This window comes from Aspergillus tubingensis (assembly GCF_013340325.1).
Source record: "Aspergillus tubingensis WU-2223L DNA, scaffold_4, whole genome shotgun sequence".
Taxonomy (NCBI): Eukaryota; Fungi; Ascomycota; class Eurotiomycetes; order Eurotiales; family Aspergillaceae; genus Aspergillus; species Aspergillus tubingensis.
This window is the reverse complement of record NW_023336278.1, coordinates 284,078-305,517: the sequence shown is the minus strand read 5'-3', so window position 1 is coordinate 305,517 and position 21,440 is coordinate 284,078. Positions and strand designations below refer to the sequence as shown.

The 21,440-nt window shown below is 51.2% G+C and overlaps 7 protein-coding genes across 7 annotated transcripts; 6 read left to right on the top strand and 1 right to left on the bottom strand.

The window, feature by feature from the left end:
* Nucleotides 1-502: 502 nt before the first annotated feature.
* Nucleotides 503-1,924, top strand: AtWU_02635 (uncharacterized protein; the record flags this gene model as incomplete). Its single annotated transcript, XM_035497748.1, has 2 exons — nt 503-513; nt 628-1,924. The coding sequence occupies 2 exons, from the start codon at nt 503-505 to the stop codon at nt 1,922-1,924; spliced, it is 1,308 nt and encodes a 435-aa protein (XP_035353641.1).
* An 898-nt stretch (nt 1,925-2,822) lies between these two features.
* AtWU_02634 (kinase-related protein) lies at nt 2,823-3,624 on the top strand (the record flags this gene model as incomplete). Its single annotated transcript, XM_035497747.1, has 2 exons — nt 2,823-2,862; nt 2,954-3,624. 2 exons carry the CDS (start codon nt 2,823-2,825, stop codon nt 3,622-3,624), a joined length of 711 nt encoding a protein of 236 aa, XP_035353640.1.
* A 1,591-nt stretch (nt 3,625-5,215) lies between these two features.
* AtWU_02633 (putative GPI anchored cell wall protein) lies at nt 5,216-5,832 on the top strand (the record flags this gene model as incomplete). Its single annotated transcript, XM_035497746.1, has 3 exons — nt 5,216-5,313; nt 5,373-5,521; nt 5,585-5,832. The coding sequence occupies 3 exons, from the start codon at nt 5,216-5,218 to the stop codon at nt 5,830-5,832; spliced, it is 495 nt and encodes a 164-aa protein (XP_035353639.1).
* Nucleotides 5,833-6,547: 715 nt separating this feature from the next.
* Nucleotides 6,548-9,354, top strand: AtWU_02632 (ribonucleotide-diphosphate reductase subunit RNR1; the record flags this gene model as incomplete). The annotated part of the gene is made up of 4 exons (XM_035497745.1): nt 6,548-6,566; nt 6,677-6,834; nt 6,888-7,828; nt 7,878-9,354. The coding sequence occupies 4 exons, from the start codon at nt 6,548-6,550 to the stop codon at nt 9,352-9,354; spliced, it is 2,595 nt and encodes an 864-aa protein (XP_035353638.1).
* A 4,312-nt stretch (nt 9,355-13,666) lies between these two features.
* On the top strand, nt 13,667-14,521 carry AtWU_02631 (RlpA-like double-psi beta-barrel domain-containing protein; the record flags this gene model as incomplete). The annotated part of the gene is made up of 1 exon (XM_035497744.1): nt 13,667-14,521. The coding sequence occupies one exon, from the start codon at nt 13,667-13,669 to the stop codon at nt 14,519-14,521; it is 855 nt and encodes a 284-aa protein (XP_035353637.1).
* Nucleotides 14,522-14,698: 177 nt separating this feature from the next.
* On the bottom strand, nt 14,699-16,823 carry AtWU_02630 (metallo-dependent phosphatase; the record flags this gene model as incomplete). Its single annotated transcript, XM_035497743.1, has 3 exons — nt 14,699-16,501; nt 16,566-16,652; nt 16,713-16,823. The coding sequence occupies 3 exons, from the start codon at nt 16,821-16,823 to the stop codon at nt 14,699-14,701; spliced, it is 2,001 nt and encodes a 666-aa protein (XP_035353636.1).
* Nucleotides 16,824-17,851: 1,028 nt separating this feature from the next.
* AtWU_02629 (putative MFS monosaccharide transporter) lies at nt 17,852-20,691 on the top strand (the record flags this gene model as incomplete). The annotated part of the gene is made up of 4 exons (XM_035497742.1): nt 17,852-17,995; nt 18,067-18,198; nt 18,252-18,720; nt 18,770-20,691. The coding sequence occupies 4 exons, from the start codon at nt 17,852-17,854 to the stop codon at nt 20,689-20,691; spliced, it is 2,667 nt and encodes an 888-aa protein (XP_035353635.1).
* Between the last annotated feature and the right edge of the window lie 749 nt (nt 20,692-21,440).

Genomic DNA, 21,440 nt, shown 5'->3' with positions numbered 1-21,440 from the left:
GCAGAGTAACGCTGAGGGAGTATACTCGAAGTTGATCCATGGAAATAGTCAATCGCCTGCATTGTGATCAATGCCATTGTCAGTGAAACATTCAGTGGCCACGATTCATCTCAATTGACAACTCATTGATCATTCACTCTTCCCTCCCTTCAGCCTTTAGGCGCTGTACCAGATTGTACGCGGATGATCATTAGGGCGCCACCACCGGTTCTCCCAGCCACCCAGGATCCCCCAATGATTCCCTCAGGCCAACCCGCGGCGCTACGACCGCAAGCCTCAGGCGCGAAATCTCTTCGCCTCCGCTTTTTACCCTTACGAGGAAAACCAAATCTCGCCGTTTCTCCATCAACACATCGCCCTGGTCGCTGTCCCCGCAATCTGGCCCTCTCCATTTAAGGACTCGCGTCACTTCACGCTACTTCTGGATGCGGCTTCTTTCTTTGATCTCCCTCCCTGTCTGGACCGTCGCTCCCTATCCTTTCTTTTCTCATCCTCTGTAGCCATGGGTATTCCGTGAGTCCACAATTTCTTACCCTACACAACTCTCGCCGCTGTCGGGATTCTACGCGCGACTCCGTCGGCCAAGAGCGCACGGAACGGCTGTCATATCTGACTGACATGATGCAGACTGTTCTGCGAGTCCTCCGCAGATGCTCCGAAGAACAATCCCGTCAAAGACCCGTGTGCCACTGCGCGCTCCGCAATTCGTCGCCAGGCTAGTATTCGTCGTCCCTCGCGCTATGGCGGCTCCGCCTTGCGCAGCGCAACCCTCCGGTCGCCTTTCCCTCGTCCGCTAGTAGATGAGATTGAGCGTGAGGCGAATGGTCTTCAGCGTCATGTGCGCTCTCCGCTTTCGAACTCTAGCAGCGCCGACGACCCGTTCGACCTGGCCCGCGGCCTCCTGGATTCCGATAGACGCGAAGCCGGCCAGCGACTGCTGAGCGATGCGCTCCGTCATGGGCGGCCTGGTCAGCGATTGAGGATACCGCGCAGCTCGGCCCTGCCCGATCTATACAATCGTCCATCGCCGGGTGATGACACCACCAACCGGCCTGACCAGACTCATCCCCAGTTCACACCGCGTTTTGCTCCTGCGATTGCATACCATAGGACTGCGTCTCCCCAAGCGCGCCCAGAAGCTGCTCGTCTATCCCCATTCCTTCGACCCGATGGTCTTGGAAGCGATCTTTCTATCTCGGCGGGCTTCCCTACCCTGCGACGTGTCGGTGAACGATCGATTAATGAGGCGAATCGTCCCAACCGCGAGTCGGCTATTGATGGTCTTGGTGACCGACAGAGAAGTCTGAGTCCAGATGACGATCATGCCAACGATGCATGGGAGACTCTCCTTACCACGATCACGCCGGATACCAATCTTCCTAGTGCTGATTCGTCCTTCACGTCCGCATCGGCTTCTGGAACGAATGCTTCGACCGTCGGGACATCCACAAGTTCGGCAACCTCGCTGCAGATGTCGAACCCTATGGAATCAGGCACGGGCACGGGCACTGTCCAGATGGTTCTTGATCCATATCCCGAGTTCTTAAATCCCTGTGACTATTCAAGCTCCAGCGATTCCGATAGCGATTCCGAAACAGGAATCTCTTCCAACGCATTGTTCCGCCGCTACCGTCGTGTTCGCCAGATGGAGTCACTGAGACGTGCTCAGCATCTCCAGTCAACCATGAGCAACCACCCTCCTATCCCTACCATCTCCTTTGCATTCTCCGATTCCTCTTCTACTTCTACCGATCCAGACCTGCAGCAGATGCAAGCCATCTTAGATCGACTTGCTCGTCGCGAGGATATCCCCGAAGAATGGTGGGCGGCAGCTGGACTGTCCCGCACCCTTGGCCGCCGGCTCGGCGCGAACGATGACACTAACGACACTGATAGCGTGGATGGACCGCTCAGGTCGAGGTGATCATGTACCTTTCTGTCACTGTGTTAGATACCGAGAATTTAGTTAATAGGTCATCTGGGGATGCTTGTGGTTTTGAGTTGTTCTTAGCGGGGGTCTCTTGTTTGGCGTTATGGTGTCTCAGCCAGGGTCAATCGGCTGAATCAGTTATGGACGGGAATTACCCATTATGAGATGGAATTGATCTAAAGTGCATATCCGGGCACATATTGTACTCATATAACCTGGCTTGTCTAATGTCATTTGGTGTGATTTAATCAAGGTATTGGAAGTAGTAGGAGTCGTATCAGCTTAGCCTGGGATGAGATACTTCAAGTTGCTGCTAGCCGTGGACATGTGACCTCATGCATTGACCAGTTGTTCCTTCAATGGCAGTGAGAACGGCATTTGAATATCCCACATAAGCATTACCATCTATGCTCCACCAGCTGGAATCTTGAGATATACAAAAAGTACCCAAAAACATGACGAGTTTACTTCATCCACAGCCTACAAAGTATAACCACACGGTGCCTGATAAGTTAGCCGGTCCCCTGTGACGTATCTCACTATCGCTGGCCCGGCCGGAGTCAATGCGATCGCGAGCCCCCACTCTGACGACAAGCCCCGCCGACTTATTTATCCCATCGAGCCCGCCGTCGGAGCTTCTCGCTGTCTCCCAGAACTGCCATCCTCCTGTTTGTCGCCCATCACTCGGTACAGGTACCGAGGAAGTGTCTCTCCGATCTGGTTTCCCCATAGCAAATCTCTTAACGCCCATCCAGCATCTTCCGCTCTTCAAAGAGACCCCAATCTTTGCATGCACGGGACCACGGATCTCTGTCCTTGAATCCATATAATACCTTCTCCCCAGTTCACTTTCTTCGTATCTGTTCCCTCTATAAATAATACACCACCAATAATGGACGACCAAGTGAACCGACTAGTCGATAAAATCTGGAGTAAGTCACCTCTTCCCCGGACGAAGGAGGGCAACAATGCTCCGCAATCAGCACCCCATCACCCCCGCAAAAACTAACCAGGTTTCCCCAGACAAATTCCAATCCACACCCAAAGACACCCGCCTATTAATCGCCATCAGCGGGATACCCGGCTCAGGCAAGACAGAACTGGCTACCATGATGGCCAACCGCATCAATCGGCGCTACCTAACGCAACACCCCGAATCACCACAAGTCGCAACCAACGTGCCCATGGACGGCTACCATCTAACCCGGGCACAGCTATCCGAGATGCCTGACCCGGCGTATGCCATCGCGCGCCGCGGCGCAGCATTCACCTTTGACGGGGAGAAGTTTCTGCAGCTGGTCCGGGCGCTGCGGGAGCAGGTGACGCCCGAGACGCAGAGTCTGTATGCACCGAGCTTTGATCATGCGGTAAAGGACCCAGTTGATGACGATATATTGATCCCGGCGTCGTGTCGGGTGATATTCTTCGAGGGGAATTACTTGAGTTTGAACAAGGAGCCGTGGAATCGCGCGGCGGAGCTGATGGATGAGTTGTGGTTTGTGGAGGTGGATTTCGAGGTTGCGAAGAACAGGTTAATTAGGAGGCATGTTAAGGCTGGGATTGCGAGGGATGAGGCAGAGGCGGAGAAGAGAGTCTTGGAGAATGATTTGGTCAATGGGAAGGAGATTGTTGATTATAGATTGGATTTGCAAGAGCTGGTTGTCAGTCGGTATGATCCTGCGTGGGATGCGTGAGTGGGACATTTGGGTGGATGGAGATTTTAGAGTTATAGACGTTGGTCAAGACTCGCTGTTTACTAGACTTATACTTATGATTACCCAGATTCTTGGATATACGACATGCATGGAGAGATCATTAGCAATTGAAGACTTGCATTGAATGAACACTGGAGAAAGGATTTACTATGTCTTTGAGATTGAGCATCTTTGCACTTGTTAGACCATTTGAACAGTACAGATACCGGCATCCTGATCCCATATTCAAATGACTACATCTACTCTATACACCTTCGGTCCTTACCAGAACTTAGTCAAGAACAATAACCACCCTCTAATATCCTATGCCAACCCCTGAAAACTAGACTAGCTGGACCCCACTACTACGCTTGCTATATGCCTCCACGATGGGTAGATATACTCACCGATCCGAATCCACCCTGAAGCGCTACAGCCTGCAATAAAGTTGAGATTTTAGGGAATATACCAGAAGAGAACATGCTTTTTCTAAAGAATTACACCACTTTATACGCTTGTGTGTGGCTAGAACAGCAGGGATCAACTTCCTGGCCCGATCAATTGACCGTTGTAGGTATGCAAATAATCCCTTAGGTATGCACTTAGCTATAAGAATCCATGCAGCACACATATATCACTTTCCCTGAAATTTAGCATTCCCTGCTTAATTACCATATTGAATGTCGAAACCAAGGCTGCAAAGCTGTGTTACAGTTTGTATTGCATTTGCCGCAAGGGTAGATGCAGCGGATCCCTTCCCTAGTCGTTAAATGTCTACTGAAATTAGATTATTGCTGAGACTTGCTGCTTATGATTATTACGGGCTTTTGAGGGTTTATGGTGAAAGATCCTTCCTAGAAATAGTGCAATCTGTTCGTATGTTATAATATTGGCGTCAAGGATCGTGCCACGTCTTCATCTGGATGCTGGAGCTTGTTTGAAGTGGCCGACTCCTTACCTAGGACTCATTATATAGTTGAGGATGTTGTCATTGTGAGTTCGTAAGTGCTCGTTGAGTGATGATTATTGGTCACTTGGTATTGCTGATGTTGCGACTATTGCGTTATGGGGTATGGTGGACAGTTAGCTACTGTGGAAGATGGTGAAGATGATGCATTGGCGTAGTAATGAGGCAACTAAGAGGTACGCTAAGAGCATGTTCATCAGATGCAGTCCGAGTACCTACTCACTCATGACTACAAATAACTATTCCTCATGTCCACTAGAAGATAGGAGTGAGGCCCGGGCGCTAGCCGAGCTGGTCCCTGGCGGACTCCACCCGAGTCTTCGGGCCATTGGCCAAGACTTCAACTCCCGGCAGCGAAATGAAGGATGGATCGGCAGGGTCGATGCCTCATGGGGCGGAGTGGTCTGGCCTCACTCTCCTTTATATCAGTACGCTGGTCACTCTTATCCTCCCTAGTCACTTCTCCATAGACAATTTTAGCTTCTCAGCAGACTCTCTTTTACTGTAGTTGCATTACATCCAGCCAATGCTTGGATAGTCGTTCGTTGTTACGTTCTTTTGTTGCCTTTCTCATACCCGGTTCTCATATGCTTGTTGCTTGAGCTCTGAGAGCTCGACAGCATCATGTTGTTCGCTCATTTTGCTTTCCTCGTCTCATTTCTGGTCTTTGGGAGCCTCAGCGTAGCTACACAGACCCCGCCATGTTTGGTGTCTGCCATGAGGTATAATTGTGACAGCGAGATAGCTGCACTTAGTTTGGTCCCCTGCTAACCCAGTATAGGTCTCAACCGGAATCTGATAACCTCCAAGATATTTGTGCGACGAACGTAGGCAAAGTGTGGGCCAAGATCGTGGAGTTTTGCGGGGATGAGAGACAATTGGCTCTGGAGCAGTTAAAAGACACCTGCACATCTGCAGGCTACACAATTGGTAGGTTTTGAACTTGAATGACGCTTTGCCAAAGATGAGAGACATTTGACTCTACTTATGCAGCATACCTACCAACAACCTCGTCCGGCATCGCATCCCATTCCACCGTTCTTTTCAGCCCGACCAAGCCTAGCTCCGTCATAGCTAGTTCAACCGGCATCTCCACTTCGAGCTCTGTCCCCGATGCCAGCTCTAGTGCTTGTCCCAGCACTCATCCTAATGAGACCATTTCGTTGGGATCGGCTGACCGTGGCGCGTCTGCTGCTGCGTTTGCGGCCGTTGTTTTTGTCGGATTTGCGGCGACGTTATAGATCCAGTTAGTCCGCTTCGTATATTATCTCAGACAAGGCTCTGAACCCTTGGACATCAATGATGTTGAGTACATATTGGGCGCAGACCGCGTCACTTTAACCGCGTCTTCTCCACCGGTGTAGGCATCCGTAGGCAGCTCTCCGAAACCCGCTGGGAGGCGGAAAGTTCATACGTAATATATCCTAGTGGGGCTTAGGTTGCATGGGAATCATGATGGTACGTAGTCGAAGGTCGGCGGAAACCATATCCTGCAAACGGATATACGGTGTCCGAGGCTCGGAGCTGATTTGTAAGAAGCACGGCATTTGCTGAGGGACGTGGCGTGAACTGAAAGAAAACCCACACGTGACTGCGCTCGTCGCGCGTTCCCGCCAGCCGGACAAAGATTGGCGGCGCACCAGTCAGCGGGCTCGTATGCAAAGGGCAACCCATTTAGTCCAAACACGAAAATTCGCGTGGATATCCACCGTAACGCGTTTGCCCCGGCGACATCAAATATCTCCTCCCATCTTTCTGCCCCTCCGTCTTCTCTTTCCTCTCATCTTTCATCCTCCCCTCAGCTCCTGTCTTCAGGACATTCTTTCTGTGACGATTTCTCCTCTCAATCCTCTCTTATACATATCCAAGCCTTCTTTTCTCTACTACCCTAATATTATTTCCATATACCCTTTGTTCTAGTTTCTTTTCTCGTTGTCTATAACCTCACTGTCCAAAATGTTTGTCTACAAGAGAGGTCAGTACGAGTTGCACAAGATTTCCTGCTTTGGGTGGAATGGATGCCCGTCCATTGAGCGGAATGGATCTTGCCACCCTTGCAACAGTATGTGCTAATTCTGAATACAGACGGACGCAAAGAACGCGTGCAGTTCGACAAGATCACTGCTCGTGTGTCGAGGCTGTGTTACGGACTCGACCCTGAGCATGTCGATGCTGCTGCCATTACCCAGAAGGTCATCTCTGGTGTCTACCAGGGTGTCACCACCGTTGAGCTCGATAACCTGGTAGGTTTGCCGCCGCTACAATTGGCAGAGCAAGTGCTGATAATTTGACTTAGGCTGCCGAAACTGCTGCGTACATGACTGTCACACACCCTGATTACGCCATTCTCGCTGCCCGTATCGCCGTTTCCAACCTCCACAAGCAGACCAAGAAGCAGTTCTCTTTGGTCATCTCAGATCTCTACCACTATGTCAACCCCAAAAACAATGCTCCTGCACCGATGATATCAAAGGAGACATACGAAATAATTATGAAACATGCCGACGAACTCAACTCGGCTATTGTATACGACCGTGATTTCAACTACAACTTCTTCGGTTTCAAGACTTTGGAGCGGTCATACCTGCTGCGGATCAACGGAAAGGTGGCTGAGCGTCCCCAGCACCTGCTGATGCGTGTTGCCGTTGGTATTCACGGCAGCGACATTGAGAAGGCCATCGAGACCTACAACTTGATGTCTCAGAAGTACTTCACTCACGCCTCTCCGACTCTGTTCAACGCTGGTACTCCCCAGCCCCAGCTTGCCTCTTGCTTCCTCGTCGACATGAAGGAGGACAGCATTGACGGTATCTACGACACTCTGAAGACTTGCGCTATGATCTCCAAGACGGCCGGTGGTATCGGTCTGAACGTGCACCGCATCCGTTCTACTGGCTCCTACATTGGTGGTACCAACGGTACCTCCAACGGTCTTGTTCCTATGCTTCGTGTCTTCAACAACACTGCCAGATACGTTGACCAGGGTGGCAACAAGCGTCCCGGTGCTTTCGCCATCTACCTTGAGCCCTGGCACTCGGATGTCTTCGAGTTCCTGGATCTCCGTAAGAACCACGGTAAGGAGGAGGTCAGAGCCCGTGATCTGTTCTACGCCCTGTGGACCCCGGATCTGTTCATGAAGCGTGTTGAGGCGAACGGTGACTGGACTCTGTTCTGCCCCAACGAAGCCCCTGGCTTGGCTGATGTCTACGGTGATGAGTTCGACGCTCTCTACGAGAAGTAAGTTTGCCGGTCCGCGTGTTCGCGACCCACGCTAATAGTATTGCAGGTATGAGAAGGAAGGCCGTGGCCGTCGTACCATCAAGGCTCAGAAGCTGTGGTACGCTATTCTGGAGGCTCAGACCGAGACTGGTAACCCCTTCATGCTGTACAAGGATGCTTGCAACAAGAAGAGCAACCAGAAGAACCTCGGAACCATCCGTAGCTCCAACCTCTGCACTGAGATCATTGAGTACAGTGCTCCTGATGAGGTTGCTGTCTGTAACCTTGCGTCTCTTGCCCTGCCTACTTTCGTCGACGCTGCTCGCGGCGAGTATGACTTTGGCAAGCTCCACGAGGTTGTCCAGGTCTTGGTCCGTAACCTGAACAAGATCATCGACATTAACTACTACCCCGTCCCGGAGGCCAAGAAGTCCAACTTCCGTCACCGTCCCATTGCTCTGGGTGTCAACGGTCTGGCTGATGCTTTCCTCGCTCTCCGCCTGCCCTTCGACTCGGCCGAGGCCAGACAACTGAACATCCAGATCTTCGAGACTATCTACCACGCTGGTTTGACCGCCTCGTCCGATCTTGCCAAGGAGTTCGGAACTTACGAGACCTACGAGGGATCTCCTGTCTCCCAGGGTATCCTCCAGTACGACATGTGGGACCGCACTCCCACTGACCTCTGGGACTGGGACTCCCTCAAGGCCAAGATCGCCCAGACTGGTGTCCGCAACAGCTTGCTGGTCGCTCCCATGCCCACTGCCAGTACCAGTCAGATCTTGGGCTTCAACGAGTGCTTCGAGCCTTACACCTCCAACATCTACTCCCGCCGTGTCTTGGCTGGTGAGTTCCAGGTGGTCAACCCCTGGCTGCTGAAGGACCTGGTCGACCTCGGCCTGTGGTCGGACAACATGAAGAACCGCATCATTGCCGAGGGTGGTTCCGTTCAGAACATCCCCAACATCCCCAGTGACATCAAGGCGCTGTACAAGACGGTGTGGGAGATCTCCCAGCGCACGATCCTGCAGATGGCCGCGGACCGTGGTGCGTTCATTGACCAGTCTCAGTCTCTTAACATCCACCTGAAGGAGCCCACCATGGGCAAGATCACCAGCATGCACTTTGCCGGCTGGAAGATGGGTCTGAAGACGGGCATGTACTACCTGCGCACGATGGCCGCCTCTGCGCCCATCCAGTTCACCGTCGACCAGGAGCAGCTCAAGGTCGAGGACACCAACGTGGCCCGCACCAATGCCGCGTACAAGAAGCGTGCTGTTGGCGCTGCCTCTAGCACGTACTCTGCTGTTCCCCGTGGCCAGGCCCCGGTCAACGGACACAGCGAGAACGGTGTTAATGGCGTCAACGGCTCCACCAACGGCAGCCCTCGGGCTCTTGCTGCTGATGCCTCCGCTCAGGAGAACGGCCCTCAGGAGGAGGACAGCCAGCAGGAGAGCGAAGAGCGCGAGAACGACATCTACTCGCAGCAGGTGCTCCAGTGCAGCATTGAGAACAAGGAGGCATGCATTATGTGCCAGGGTTAAGCACATACCTCGTGTTCTTTCCTTGTCTGATCTGGTCCGGTTTGATTGATTGTCTTGGCGTCAGGGTTGTAATTATATCACGAGATTGATGGATACTTTTTGCTTCTTGCGCATGGTTTATGGGAAATGACTGTATTTACTGTTATGGTTTTCTTCGGTATAGGATTTATCTGACTATATTATATTATATTCATTCCTTAGTAGCTAGCCTATTAGCCTATACCAAGTGTACGGATGATCTAATGATCCCCGGCCTGATCCGGCATATAATCCTTAGCCGTCTGCTTGGTCTTATCCATGCCCTCGTTGGCCTTGTTCTTGGCGTCTTGGGCGTACTGGGAGGCATCGGAGTCTATACGAGCAGAGTATCTCCGTTAGCATTACTCCGATTTCCCCTAGTCAATAACAAAGGAAAGAAATCGACATACTCTGCTGCTGTCCCATCATCTGGTTATAGTAATCCTGGCCCTTGTTCTTGGCGCTTTCGAGGTTCTTCTTGATGGAGTCCATTTTGTTCAACTTCCTGTTTCATTGGTCAGTTATCTTCAATCCATCTCTTTATTGCAAAATGATGGGATGTACGTACGAATTAACTCGTGAATATCACTTAAGTCCACAAAACAATTAAATTCGTTTGAGTAGTAGTAGAATAGTCAATGGAATAGTTAGTGCAGGTATGTAGGTATCAACTTATATGGTATTCATGGATGACAGATGAATCATAGACTTTTCTCCTATGACGTTGAGTAGAGTCTAGAAGGTTAATGGTGGGAAAGGCTATCTGGACTATGTAGAGATAGAATAGTATGTGGTGGATGTCAGAAATGAGTTTATTTGCTGGTTGATTCGGAAGTGTCGGTTCCATGGGTGGAGATGGAAGGGTAAGGGTAAGGCTGTGGGTGTGGGTGACATCTTCGACTTCTTCTATTCCGGATCTTTGGCTATTCATCTGCTCTCGCTATGAATTCATAGCATAAGATGATTAATCATGGGTGGTCATGTTTTCGTTAATGGTTTGACTGGTGAGTTACTAGTTAGCTAAGTACTTAGTGAGGTAGCGCAGCTATTAACCCACCCACTCATTACTTATGTAACAATGTAGTTAACTACTTAATTAAATCATCTCTAGATCTCTAACATTTAACGAACTACAAGACTCAAACCCAGTCAGATCTTAGTCATATCGGGCCGTTTCAGTACGAAGTTAGCTACTCTGTAACCAACCAGTTAACGTAGTGATGTTCTCTTACTCAAGTGTAGCAGACCCCTGCAAGCGCCAATCCAACACCCTCAGAAATCGAGTAATTAATTAATTTATCTTTGGAGGCTATATCCCTGTTTCCTGTGAATGTACATGAAATCACGAGTGAGAGCTTGGCGAATTCTTATCTTGACTGACTGACTTACTACTTACTACCCTGTTGAATGGGTGTATGTGTATAGATGGGTTGGTTGGTTAGTATTCACTACTACCTACTTACTGAGTATACTGTATGTACCTCAAGTAAGTGAGAAGATGTCCTCATTACTACTTCACCTACCTCACTAGTAGCTGCCACCAGAATGGGTTATACTATCCATCCAACTCCGAAATCCAACAACTTAGTTGACGAACGGGTACCTGCGCCTACCAACAACACTATTCTCATCCTCATCCTTTCCATCATCCTTCATAGCTACATAGCTTAGTTTAGCTTACTAGCAGCATATTTATCCCCACGAGTATCTGCACCTGACCGAGGCCGAACAAGGCTGAGTTGAGTAACATTGGGGGCTAGTGTGTTTGACCATTGCGGTGGATCTGGGGGCGGCAAGTTGAGCTGAGCTGAGCTGAGCTCCTTTCCTACTTAGTAGATGTTGGAACTCTAATGATGACAGGTTGGACCATGTATTGAATGGGACTGAAGGATTAGTGTTAGGTAGTATTCGGTGGTGGTTATGCTATATCTGGTAGTAGTGTCTAAGTTGTGTTGGTTTCAGGTGGTTTGGGGGTGTTTGTCATTCCGTAAACTCCGTAGTAGATTTCTATATGCTATGTAGTCTACATGACGATGGTAAGGATTGTGTTGTATGTTGTGGTTTATTAATTAATTTGGGGGTTGTTTTGTTGCAATGTGATTGTTGGTGGTGGTGGTATGGATGTGCATGTTTACTTACACAGTATGGGAGGTCGGACATACTTCTGAGTAAGATACTCTGTGAAATACTTCGGGTAGGACGATCGGAATGGTGATTGGAATGGAGAATTTGATAAAAATGATCGGTGGAATGCGGAAATATCCTCCGCTTCATTTTTATCAATGCTGCATTCAATCAATGTTGATCTTTGTTAATGATGTAATGTACAGTGAATATATTCAGTACGCGACTGGATAGAGGGGTAGAATCTAAAGTATCAGCACTACACATCATAAGTCAGTCTAGATAGTAAATACACCGTAGTACTCGGTGGATGATCAAGCCACGCGAGTGACGGATGAAACGGACGATGGAGCCCTGCGATAGAGTCCGGTTGGCTGGCTTGGCGTCTCGCCTGATATTCAGATTTCAGATTCATCAGATGGATCTGACTGTTTATTGTGCGAAAGCACCATTGAGTGTTTCACATCTACCAGTGGCGTTCGTCCCGAGGATTGGACTGCCTAGACCACACTATTAGATTAGCGGCGCGAAAAGAAAGACCAAAACAACCGAATAAGACAGTCGTTTTGCGAATGGACGCGGCTGGACTGTCCTGCAGTAGCCCACCGGTAGGGCAAAAAAGTCAGATCAGGGCAACATCCCTGCCACTAAGGATGGTTCCCCTCTTTTCCTCCCACTACACGAAAAATGGACTGTGTACAAAGCGAAGGGAGATGCTGCTGACGAGATGTGACTGGTCGGTGCCTGGATGTGCGACACGTCAACTTGGTCTTCAATAGGCCGTGTTCCCTTTGATGGGCTCCAAGACCCGCCGAGTTCGCCACATCAACATTCGGCCCGGTGAAACCTGAACCTGGACCTGAACAGATGACGGCACCTGATTGTTGTAGTTTCAGTCCCGTCCAGCCTAGTCTAGTTCGACTTTTTTTTTTGTGTATTTGGAAAACACCATTTAGTATTCTCGTGTCGAGTGGCTTAGTGGTCAGGCACCGCCCATTTCCCTCCTTTTGGGCGGAACGACCCAAGGATTGCCACGCTGATCCCCCTGAAGGAAGCGGAAAAGAGAGCCCTGCAGGCAACATGACCGCACGCTTCCAGCTGAAAGGCGGTTTCTCCCAATTTCCCCAACCAAAAAGTCAGTGCAGGCAAGGAACGGTAGAGCGTGGCTGAACTAACGCACCAGCAGACTACTCAAAAGTCAATCCGAAGAACAACTGCCCACTCTGGCCCCAGTTCAGCCAGTGAGAGGTGTCTGTGCCATCCAGGCACGGCTTGGTGAGACACTGGCGTCAATGCGAACCGCCAATCAGCCAAACTACTGGGCCTGACCCCGAGGATTCCGATCAGACCCTGCCAGATTGGTGTGTGCCTGGAAGTAGAGTATTTTTTGACTTTCTTTTGCGTGTTCTTTATTTGCTTCTTTCAAGGTAACAGCTGTAAGATGAGATGGCTGCGTCAGGTACGAGGGAGAGCTCCCCAATCAGACCAAGGAGGATGCTGCGCTGGTTCCGGGCCGCGCCCGACCACTGCCAACCATGGAGGACGAAATTGCCCTGGGAAGACCGGTGAGGGTCGGGCAGTGAAGGGCTTAACGGGCATTGGCGGAGATCGAGGGTTCACGAGCTGTTGGCGGTGGGGGGAGGAAAAGAAAGAGTGTGGGTCTGGGGGGTCAAAAAAGTAATTGGACTAAGTGGAGTCTAGGCTTCATTCATGAGAGAGCGAGATTGAGAGACAGAGAGTGAGGGTAAGGAAGATGGATTCTTTGGTGTTGTTACTTGTTGGTGCGGTGGATCCCGACGGTGATTCACCCCCCCCATACCAATTGGTACCATACACACCATACATCCATCCATACATACATACCACTGGCCCCAATTCTAATACAAATACTCTCCCTCTCCCTCCTTCGTTTCTCGCCTGCTTCTTTCCCTCTCCTCTTCCACCTCACAGTCCGTCCTCTCTTTGACGCTCGGTCATTCCTTCTTTCCACCCTCATTCCTTGGGTTTTTTGCTCTATACTGCTGTGCAGTACGCATTCCTTAGACTCCTCTGTCGACCAGAGCATCAATCCTTCCAAAAGAAAACAGTGACCCTACATTGTCAACCAAAAGCAAATCACTCCACCAAACAACCATTACAATCCTATATCAAACAACTCACATCCATTACAATGGCCCCTCTTTCCAAGTCTCTCGCCCTGGCCGGCACTCTCTTTGCCGCCTTTGGCTCTGCTGCTCCTGTTGAGAAGCGCTCAACCGAAGTTGTTTACCAGACCGTCACCTCCGTCGTCTGGACCACTGTCGACGTGACCACCACCATCTACGGCGCTGCCCCTACCGAATCCGCTGCTGCTAGCCCTACCCCCGACTCTCAATACCAGGTGCCCGGCAACAGCCAGCCTGAGCAATCCGTCAACTACCAGCCCTCTTCCTTCACTACCTCCACCTCCACCGCTTGGGGCGCTGCTTGGACCCCCGAGCCCGCATCCTCCACCACTTCGACTTCCACCAGTGAGTGGGAACCCGCCTGGACTCCTGCCCCCACCAGCTCCAGCTCCACCAGTGAATGGGAGCCTGCCTGGACTCCTTCCACTACCAGCCAAGAGCCCGCCTGGACCCCCTCCACTACCACCGTTCCCGCTGCGGCCACCACCTCGGCCTCCAGCTCCAGCTCCAGCAGCAGCAGTGGTAGCAGCGGCAGCAGCAGTGGATACTCCGGTAGCTGCTCCTCCGGGTCTCCTTGCACGGGTGATCTGACCTACTACGTGGCTGGACTGGGATCTTGCGGCATCACCAGCAACGGCAACACCGACCTGGTGGTTGCGCTTCCCCATGGCATCATGCAAGACAGCGACTGCGGCAAGACCGTGAAGATTACCTACAACGGTGTGACCGACTACGGCACCGTCTGGGACAAGTGCATGGGCTGTGACGATGTGTCGATCGACCTGTCGGAGAAGCTGTTCAAGAAGTTCGGTACTGAGTCCGAGGGACGCCTGACGGGCGCGGAGTGGTACATTCAGTAGATGGCCGGGATGGAACGGAAATATTTTACCCTTCTTGTCACTCGTTGATTGACTGATTTAGATATGATGATTTTGATTTCTTGTTTATACCTTAGCACACACACACATTCTTTAGATTGTCCTGGGGACGAATCTATCTGCAGTATGACTGACGTGTATGTATCACGATTAGAATGATTAAGAGAAAGAAGAAGAATAAGACTGTTGAACCTGTCTTAGCCAATTTACCAGAGCGCTTCCTTCCCTTCCCACATCCGTAGGAATAGCCTCATTGTCATCCCCCCTTTTAGACTGACAATCCTGTCCTCTCAGCCGACAAATCTCCTTCTCCCGACACCCCCTCCCACAAACTAAGACATCGTACCCCCTAGTCCGTCTGGCCCAATACTGGTTAAACACATTCCAATCCGTCTCCATAATATCCGTCAGCTTCGCCCAGAAGTGCGGTCCAATGTCAGCTCCGCCACCAGCACCAATGCCATTAGTACCGGTACCAGCCCCATCAGGATAGACATACTTCCCATAAGCATCCATAGCAGAGTAATACCTAACCCATTGCGGTTCTACCTCACCACTATCCCCTTGAAGACTATGTTGGGGGAATCTCGCAATATACTCCTCAAAATCCAATACCTTCCACCCACCACCACTACTACTAAGCTGCACATCATACACCCTAAAAGCAGAATACCCCGACGTAGGCGTCATCGCCGGCGCCATCATCTCCACGCCTATCACTTCTCCTTTCTCCACTGTCACCTCGTTGTTGTTGTTCTCCACAGTGATCTTCCCTTGCCGGTGCCCCTGATTCTCATGACTATCACTATCACCATCACTAATGCTACCACTCCCATTACTAATACCAGAAGAATGTGAACGATAAAACACCCCAAACGTATCAATATGTCCATGTCCACAGAACACACCCACGATCGTATCCTTAAACCGAGCCAGTATTCTCCGTAAGGAATCAGCATAGACAGGTAAAGTATCTTTACTCGAGATAGGGATATGCGTTATCAGAAGGACTTTAAGTCCTTCTTGTTCCGCGGTGTGGAGCTCGGTGATCAGCCACGTGAACTGGGCCATGGGGTCAAATGGCATGGGAGTCGTGTAGAGGAGGAGGTTGAGTCGGTAGTAGAGGTTGCTGTTGTAGGAGATTATTTTTATTTCTAGGTTTGGAGGTTGGGTTTGTTCTTGTGTGGGTGATGTGGGAGGGAGGGTATGTGTTGTTGCGTATGCGCCGGATGTAGTAGTTTTTAAAGTAGGGTTGTTTTGGAGTGTTCTCCAGTGGGTGGTTAGTGCGGTGTAGGTCCATTCTACGTTTAGTTCTTTGGGAGTGTTAGGACTCCCTGGGAAGATGTTTACGGGGTGGGTGTCGTGGTTTCCGATGGTGGCGTAGATTGGGTTCTTGTTGTTGTTGTTTAGTAGGGTGTGGAGGGCGGAGTTGGTCGCGTTGAAGCTTGCTAGGACGGACTGCTGGCTGGTGTTCCAGATGTCGTGGGCGACGATGTCGCCGGTGTAGAGGGTTAGATGGGGTTGGTGTGATTGTAGTGTGGAAAGCATGTTGTGTAGTAGTCGTAGTGGAGGATCGCAGTGTGGGCTTCCCCAGCTTGAGCATGGGGTTTTGGACCGGCCTGGGGCATCGTAGGCGTGGTATTGGCGGCAGCAGATGGGCTTGCGGCAGTGGGTGCTCGTGCCGGGCGTGTATTGGAGGTCGACGTGGGTGTCGGTGATGTGGGCGATTCGGAGGGTTATATTGTTATCTTTGTTAATTTTCTCGGTGGTAGTGGTGATAGGGGAATATGGGGGAGGGAAAGTCAGGTTGATAGGAGGAATCGGCGGATACGGACACAAATCCAACACGCTGGCACAAAAATTTTGCGCGGTGTCTGACGGAATGGACAGTTGACGAAGCACATAGTATGCGCTGGGGACTTGGGAGGCTATGAGTCCGGTGCAGAAGTCGGCGTCGAGGATCTGGGAGGATAAGATTAGTGAAATGTCCGAGGTGGAGACGGTAGTATAGTATTTATTATTTTACCTTGCTTAAAATGCATACTTCGGTGAGGATGGTCTGGAGGGTCGATGGACCGAGTTGAGATGCTTGTTGAAGTGATTTGAGCAGCGTCTAGTATGGGCGCAGATCAGCGTGGTCCATGACAATCTGGATGAACAGTCAGTCAGTCACCTCACAGGCGGTGCAGCTGGTCGCAGCTTGAATGTCGTGCCAGATGATCTGGGTCCAGGTTGGCGCTGTGGTGGCTGTCGCTAGGACGGCCAACAGAAAGGCGGGTTTCATGAGAAGATACTGCATTGAGGGACTGACTGACTGCTGCTGTGCTGCTGGTCGGGGTTTTATGGCATGGCGATGGCCGGGCGTCGAATTGGGACATTTTGAAGGGCTCCATGTGATGCTGGGCGGGAGTCAGCAGAGCAGAAAGGACTGAGAATTGAGTTGGTGGATGATACTCAAAGTTATTTAAGGTACTTGGCAGATGCAGATGCGATGCAGCCATATCAGTAGCAATATTGGGCAGTTAGGGTTGGGAAGGTCGGGGATAATGAATAGTTGAAGAAATAGTGGGAGATAAGAAGTAAGTTAAAACGGATAGTTATTATCCCATGCATCTCCCGTCCCCTGCAGTATACCCAATTGATTGGTGGTATACTGTTGATACCCCTTTCATATTCTTTTGCTCACTATCTAATTATTAACGGGCATTTCTGCATACTCCATGCAAGATGGACGACCACTACGCAATTTAGCCTGCATTCAAGGCCGGCTGGCTGAGGAACTGGAATGTCCAGCACATCTCCAAGACCATCCAAGAATGGCTGCGAACAGCTTCAATCTTGGCGCAACACGCGAGGAGCCGCCGATCGTCGGCTTTGCTATTTGGATCGTCCCAATAAACCGTATTCCTGGATCCTTTGAACAACATCAAACCATAATATCATCACCAACTAATATAATGCTATTATCTAATCCGGGGGACCCACGCACACAAAGGAAAAAAAACCACTGGGACTTTGTTAGTATTAGTATTAGTATTAGTATTTTTTAGTTTTAACCTTCCAGGCTTAGGCTTGACTTGACTCTCTTCTTTCTTCTTGTCTCCGCTTCCCCTCAATTTCTGCATCCACTTTTCCCTTTCTTCACCTCATCTCTTTTCCACCATTTTACTCACACAATCTCCCTCTCCACTATAACCTCTCTCTTTTATCTTCCTATATATTATCTTCAAGATCATGCTTTGATCCGATCATGGCCCGACCTTCCTGTCCCCCCTCGTCTTCCCTCTTCGCCCTTGTCGCCCCAACTTCGTCATGCAAGACCAACGGCCCGAGGTTCTCACCGTCTCCATCGTCTTCTTCGTCATCGCAACTGTCTTCGTGGCCCTGCGCTTTATCTCCCGTATTTTTATTGTCCAGAAGGTCGCCCTCCATGACTATTTGATGCTTTTGGCCTGGGTACGTTTTCTTACTTTTCCCCGTCCTTCCTCTCGTCTTGAGTCAGCTCCTCATCTCCGATCTTCCCGCAGGTCCTCGACTTCGGCTTCTCCTTCTCCCTCTTCTATGCCACCCACAAAGGTCTGGGTCTGCACGACTCCGATATTCGCGAGGACCAGCGCGCTGGCCTCAATCGCGCCGACTATGCCTTCACCGTCCTCTACGTGAGTCGCCCGGGACTCCTTCCTCCGCCATCGCTCCCCTCTGACTGCCCCAGAACCCGGCCCTCATGGCCGTCAAAACTTCCATCCTGGTCTTCTACCTAACCCTCACCCAAGGCGAGAAGGTCTTTCGCTTGGCCAACTACGTCACCCTTTTCGTCGTCAATGCCGCTGGACTCGCTCTCACCCTCGTCAATGTCTTCCAATGCCGTCCCGTCAGCGCCGCCGTTTCCTATCCCTTGCCCGAGGGTGCCAAGTGCATCGATATCCTGACTCTATACTTGTCCTCGTCCCCGGTCAACATTGTTACCGATCTGGCCATTCTCTTCCTGCCCAATCCCATTCTTACGCAAATGCGACTGCCGCGCAAACAAAAGATCATCCTCGTCATCACCTTCAGTTTTGGATTCTTTGTCGCCGTCGTCGACGTCATTCGCATTGCCTACATTCAAGATGCGGCCACCTCACGTCAGATCGCGTTGAAACAAGTCCATCTGCAGGATACTCCGGGCGATGACCTCAGCTGTACGTCTCCTGTCCTTTCTTTTTCCCTATTTCCTGCTGATCGCCCCAGGGTACGGGGCGTTTTCATTCATGTGGTCCGTCATCGAAGTCAACGTTTCCGTCATCTGTGCCTGTGTGCCCAGTCTCAAGCCGCTCGTCGCGCGACTCATCCCGAAGCTGATCCGTGACACTGACGGGAGCTCCCAGGCCACAGACCTTCCCCTACCCGCCCCCGATCCTCCCCCTGAGCTCCCGACCATCACCGGGCCTCCTACTGCCCGGCGCGCGTCGCGCTCACAGCAGTCCGCTATACAGGACAATAAGCCGTCGCATTCGGAGAGTCGCAGCAGTCAGGCCGCTTCGGCCCGGGTCGATCTGGCTGATATGTTGACCACCGGGCCCGAGGCGCCTCCGGATGTTGAGAACCGAACGAACACCGTCACCACCACCACGTCGTACCCCCCTAGCATCACCTTCTTCGATTTTGTCAATATGAAGAAGCCGGCCAATATGTTAAAGCTGAGCAACAAGGAGTCCATCGCGCCGATCGCGCTGACCACCATATTGTTCTTCCTCTGGGGATTTGCCTACGGCTTGCTGGCTATTCTGAATGAGCAGATCCAGGATATCCTGCGTCTAGACATCTGGCAGTCGTTTGGTCTCCATGCGGTCTACTTTGGGGGGTATCTGGTGGCGCCGACGTTTGTTGGGGGCGTCGTGCTGAAGCGCTGGGGGTTCAAGTGCACTTTCATTACCGGGCTGTGCATTTACGCCTGCGGCACTCTGGTCTTCTGGCCGTCAGCCGTACTGACCTCGTACCCTGGTTTCATCGTGTCCAATTTCATAGTGGGCAGCGGTCTGGCGGTGCTCGAGACGGCCGCCAATCCGTTCATTGCGCTATGCGGACCGCTCGAAAACTCGGAGATTCGGCTGAACATCTCGCAGGGTGTGCAGGCGATCGGCAGCGTCGTGTCGCAGCTGCTGGCCAAGAAGGTTCTATTCAAAGCTGTAACCGACGTGAGCACTCTAGTTGACGTGCAGTGGACGTACTTGGGCATCGCACTGTTCGATGTGCTTCTCGCTCTCGCTTTCTATTACCTGCCTATTCCGGAGGCATCAGACGAGGATCTCGAGGAATTGGCCAACCGCCGCCGCGCCGACAACCGGGCCACTGTCGCTGGCGTCCCCGTAGTCTGGCTCACGCTGGGGCTCGGTGTGTGGTCTCAGTTTTTCTACTGTGCCGGCCAAGAAGTGATATCGATGAGCTTCGACAGCTACGTCCGCGCCGTGCATCCGCTGTCCTACCTGAGTCCCTTCGAACAGCTCACGGTCGCGCACACGGTGTTCGCGATCGGTCGCTTTCTCGCCGCCTTTTTGCAATGGTTCCTCAAACCCCGCTGGATACTTATGCTCTCTTACATCGGCATGATTCTCTTCTCCATCCTGTGCATGAAAATGACCGGGCGGGCCGCCGAGGCTATGGCTATGATGGTGTACCTGTTCGAGAGCGGCGCATTCAGCATCATCTTCGCCATCTCGCTGCGCGGTACCGGTCGACACACGAAGACTGCGACCGTACTGCTCACAGTAGCCATCAGCGGCGGTGCCTTCTTCCCATTCGCGCAGTACGCTGCCGAGCTGGTAGGCGGGATCCGCTATTCCTACTGCGTGCTGGTGGCGCTCTTCAGCGCGGGCGCCATCTTCCCCATTTACCTCAACGTAGTACCGGCAGCCAAGAAACAAGTGGACCCGGTACCAAACGAGCATCTGCGGCATCCCCGCCGGCGCAGTCGCATCAAAGCCAACGTGATGGCGCGCGAAAAGGAGAACCCATCGGTGGGTGGGGTCCTCTCGCGCCGGCGCAGCGTAGTGTCGGAGCCGTTGCCGACGGTGCAGCTAGCCGACCACACGAAGCAGACGTCGGGGGGATTGATGCATGAATTGGCACCATGGCCAGAGCACGGGGGAGAGCGTGCAGAGCGGGCTGATTAGCCTTTTTTTTTTTCTTCTCTTCTTTCGTTCTACTATACCATTGTTGTTTTGACTATCTCTACGGGAGGAGATTTGCCATGATACCCTATACTTTTGGATTGTGTTTTAGCGTGGAGTTGGCTGTTGCATTGCTGGAGTCTTGTACATATATACTTGCATATATGCGAACTAGCTATGATGAAGTAGTTAGTGCATTTATTAATACTGACATTATACCATTGGTGATGAAGAGTAATCAGAGAGATAATGTAGGCCCGCGAAAATTAGTAGCAACACTACTACCTACGATTACCTCATAGTACAACATTAGTAAAAACACCTAAGATGCAAACTACCCAAATAGTACCTAATCCATCCGCCTCTCTCCCAACTGTTTAGTATCTTGCCACCGATCTGCAAGCATAATCATCACTTCAGGTTATCTGTGCGTCTTTCTCCACGAACCAACCAACCGACTAATTCGTCTTAAGTATGGACAGGTAGTCGCGTAGACCAACCACATTTGTTAGGTTGCAAGAATAAGAAAGGACGGGAAGAAAAAGGCAACAACGTCCGTCCATCATGAGCCGCAAGAGGGAGTTCTTCCGACACAGTCTTGACGTGACAGTGAGCTCAGTAAGTACTTAGTTTCCTACTTGCTAAATACATACAAACCTACACATGATCTTAACTCCATCTCCGACACCCCCAACTCTTCCATAACCCAATCAATCATAAGCAGTCTTGGGGGGAGTAAGGAACGGTCTTGG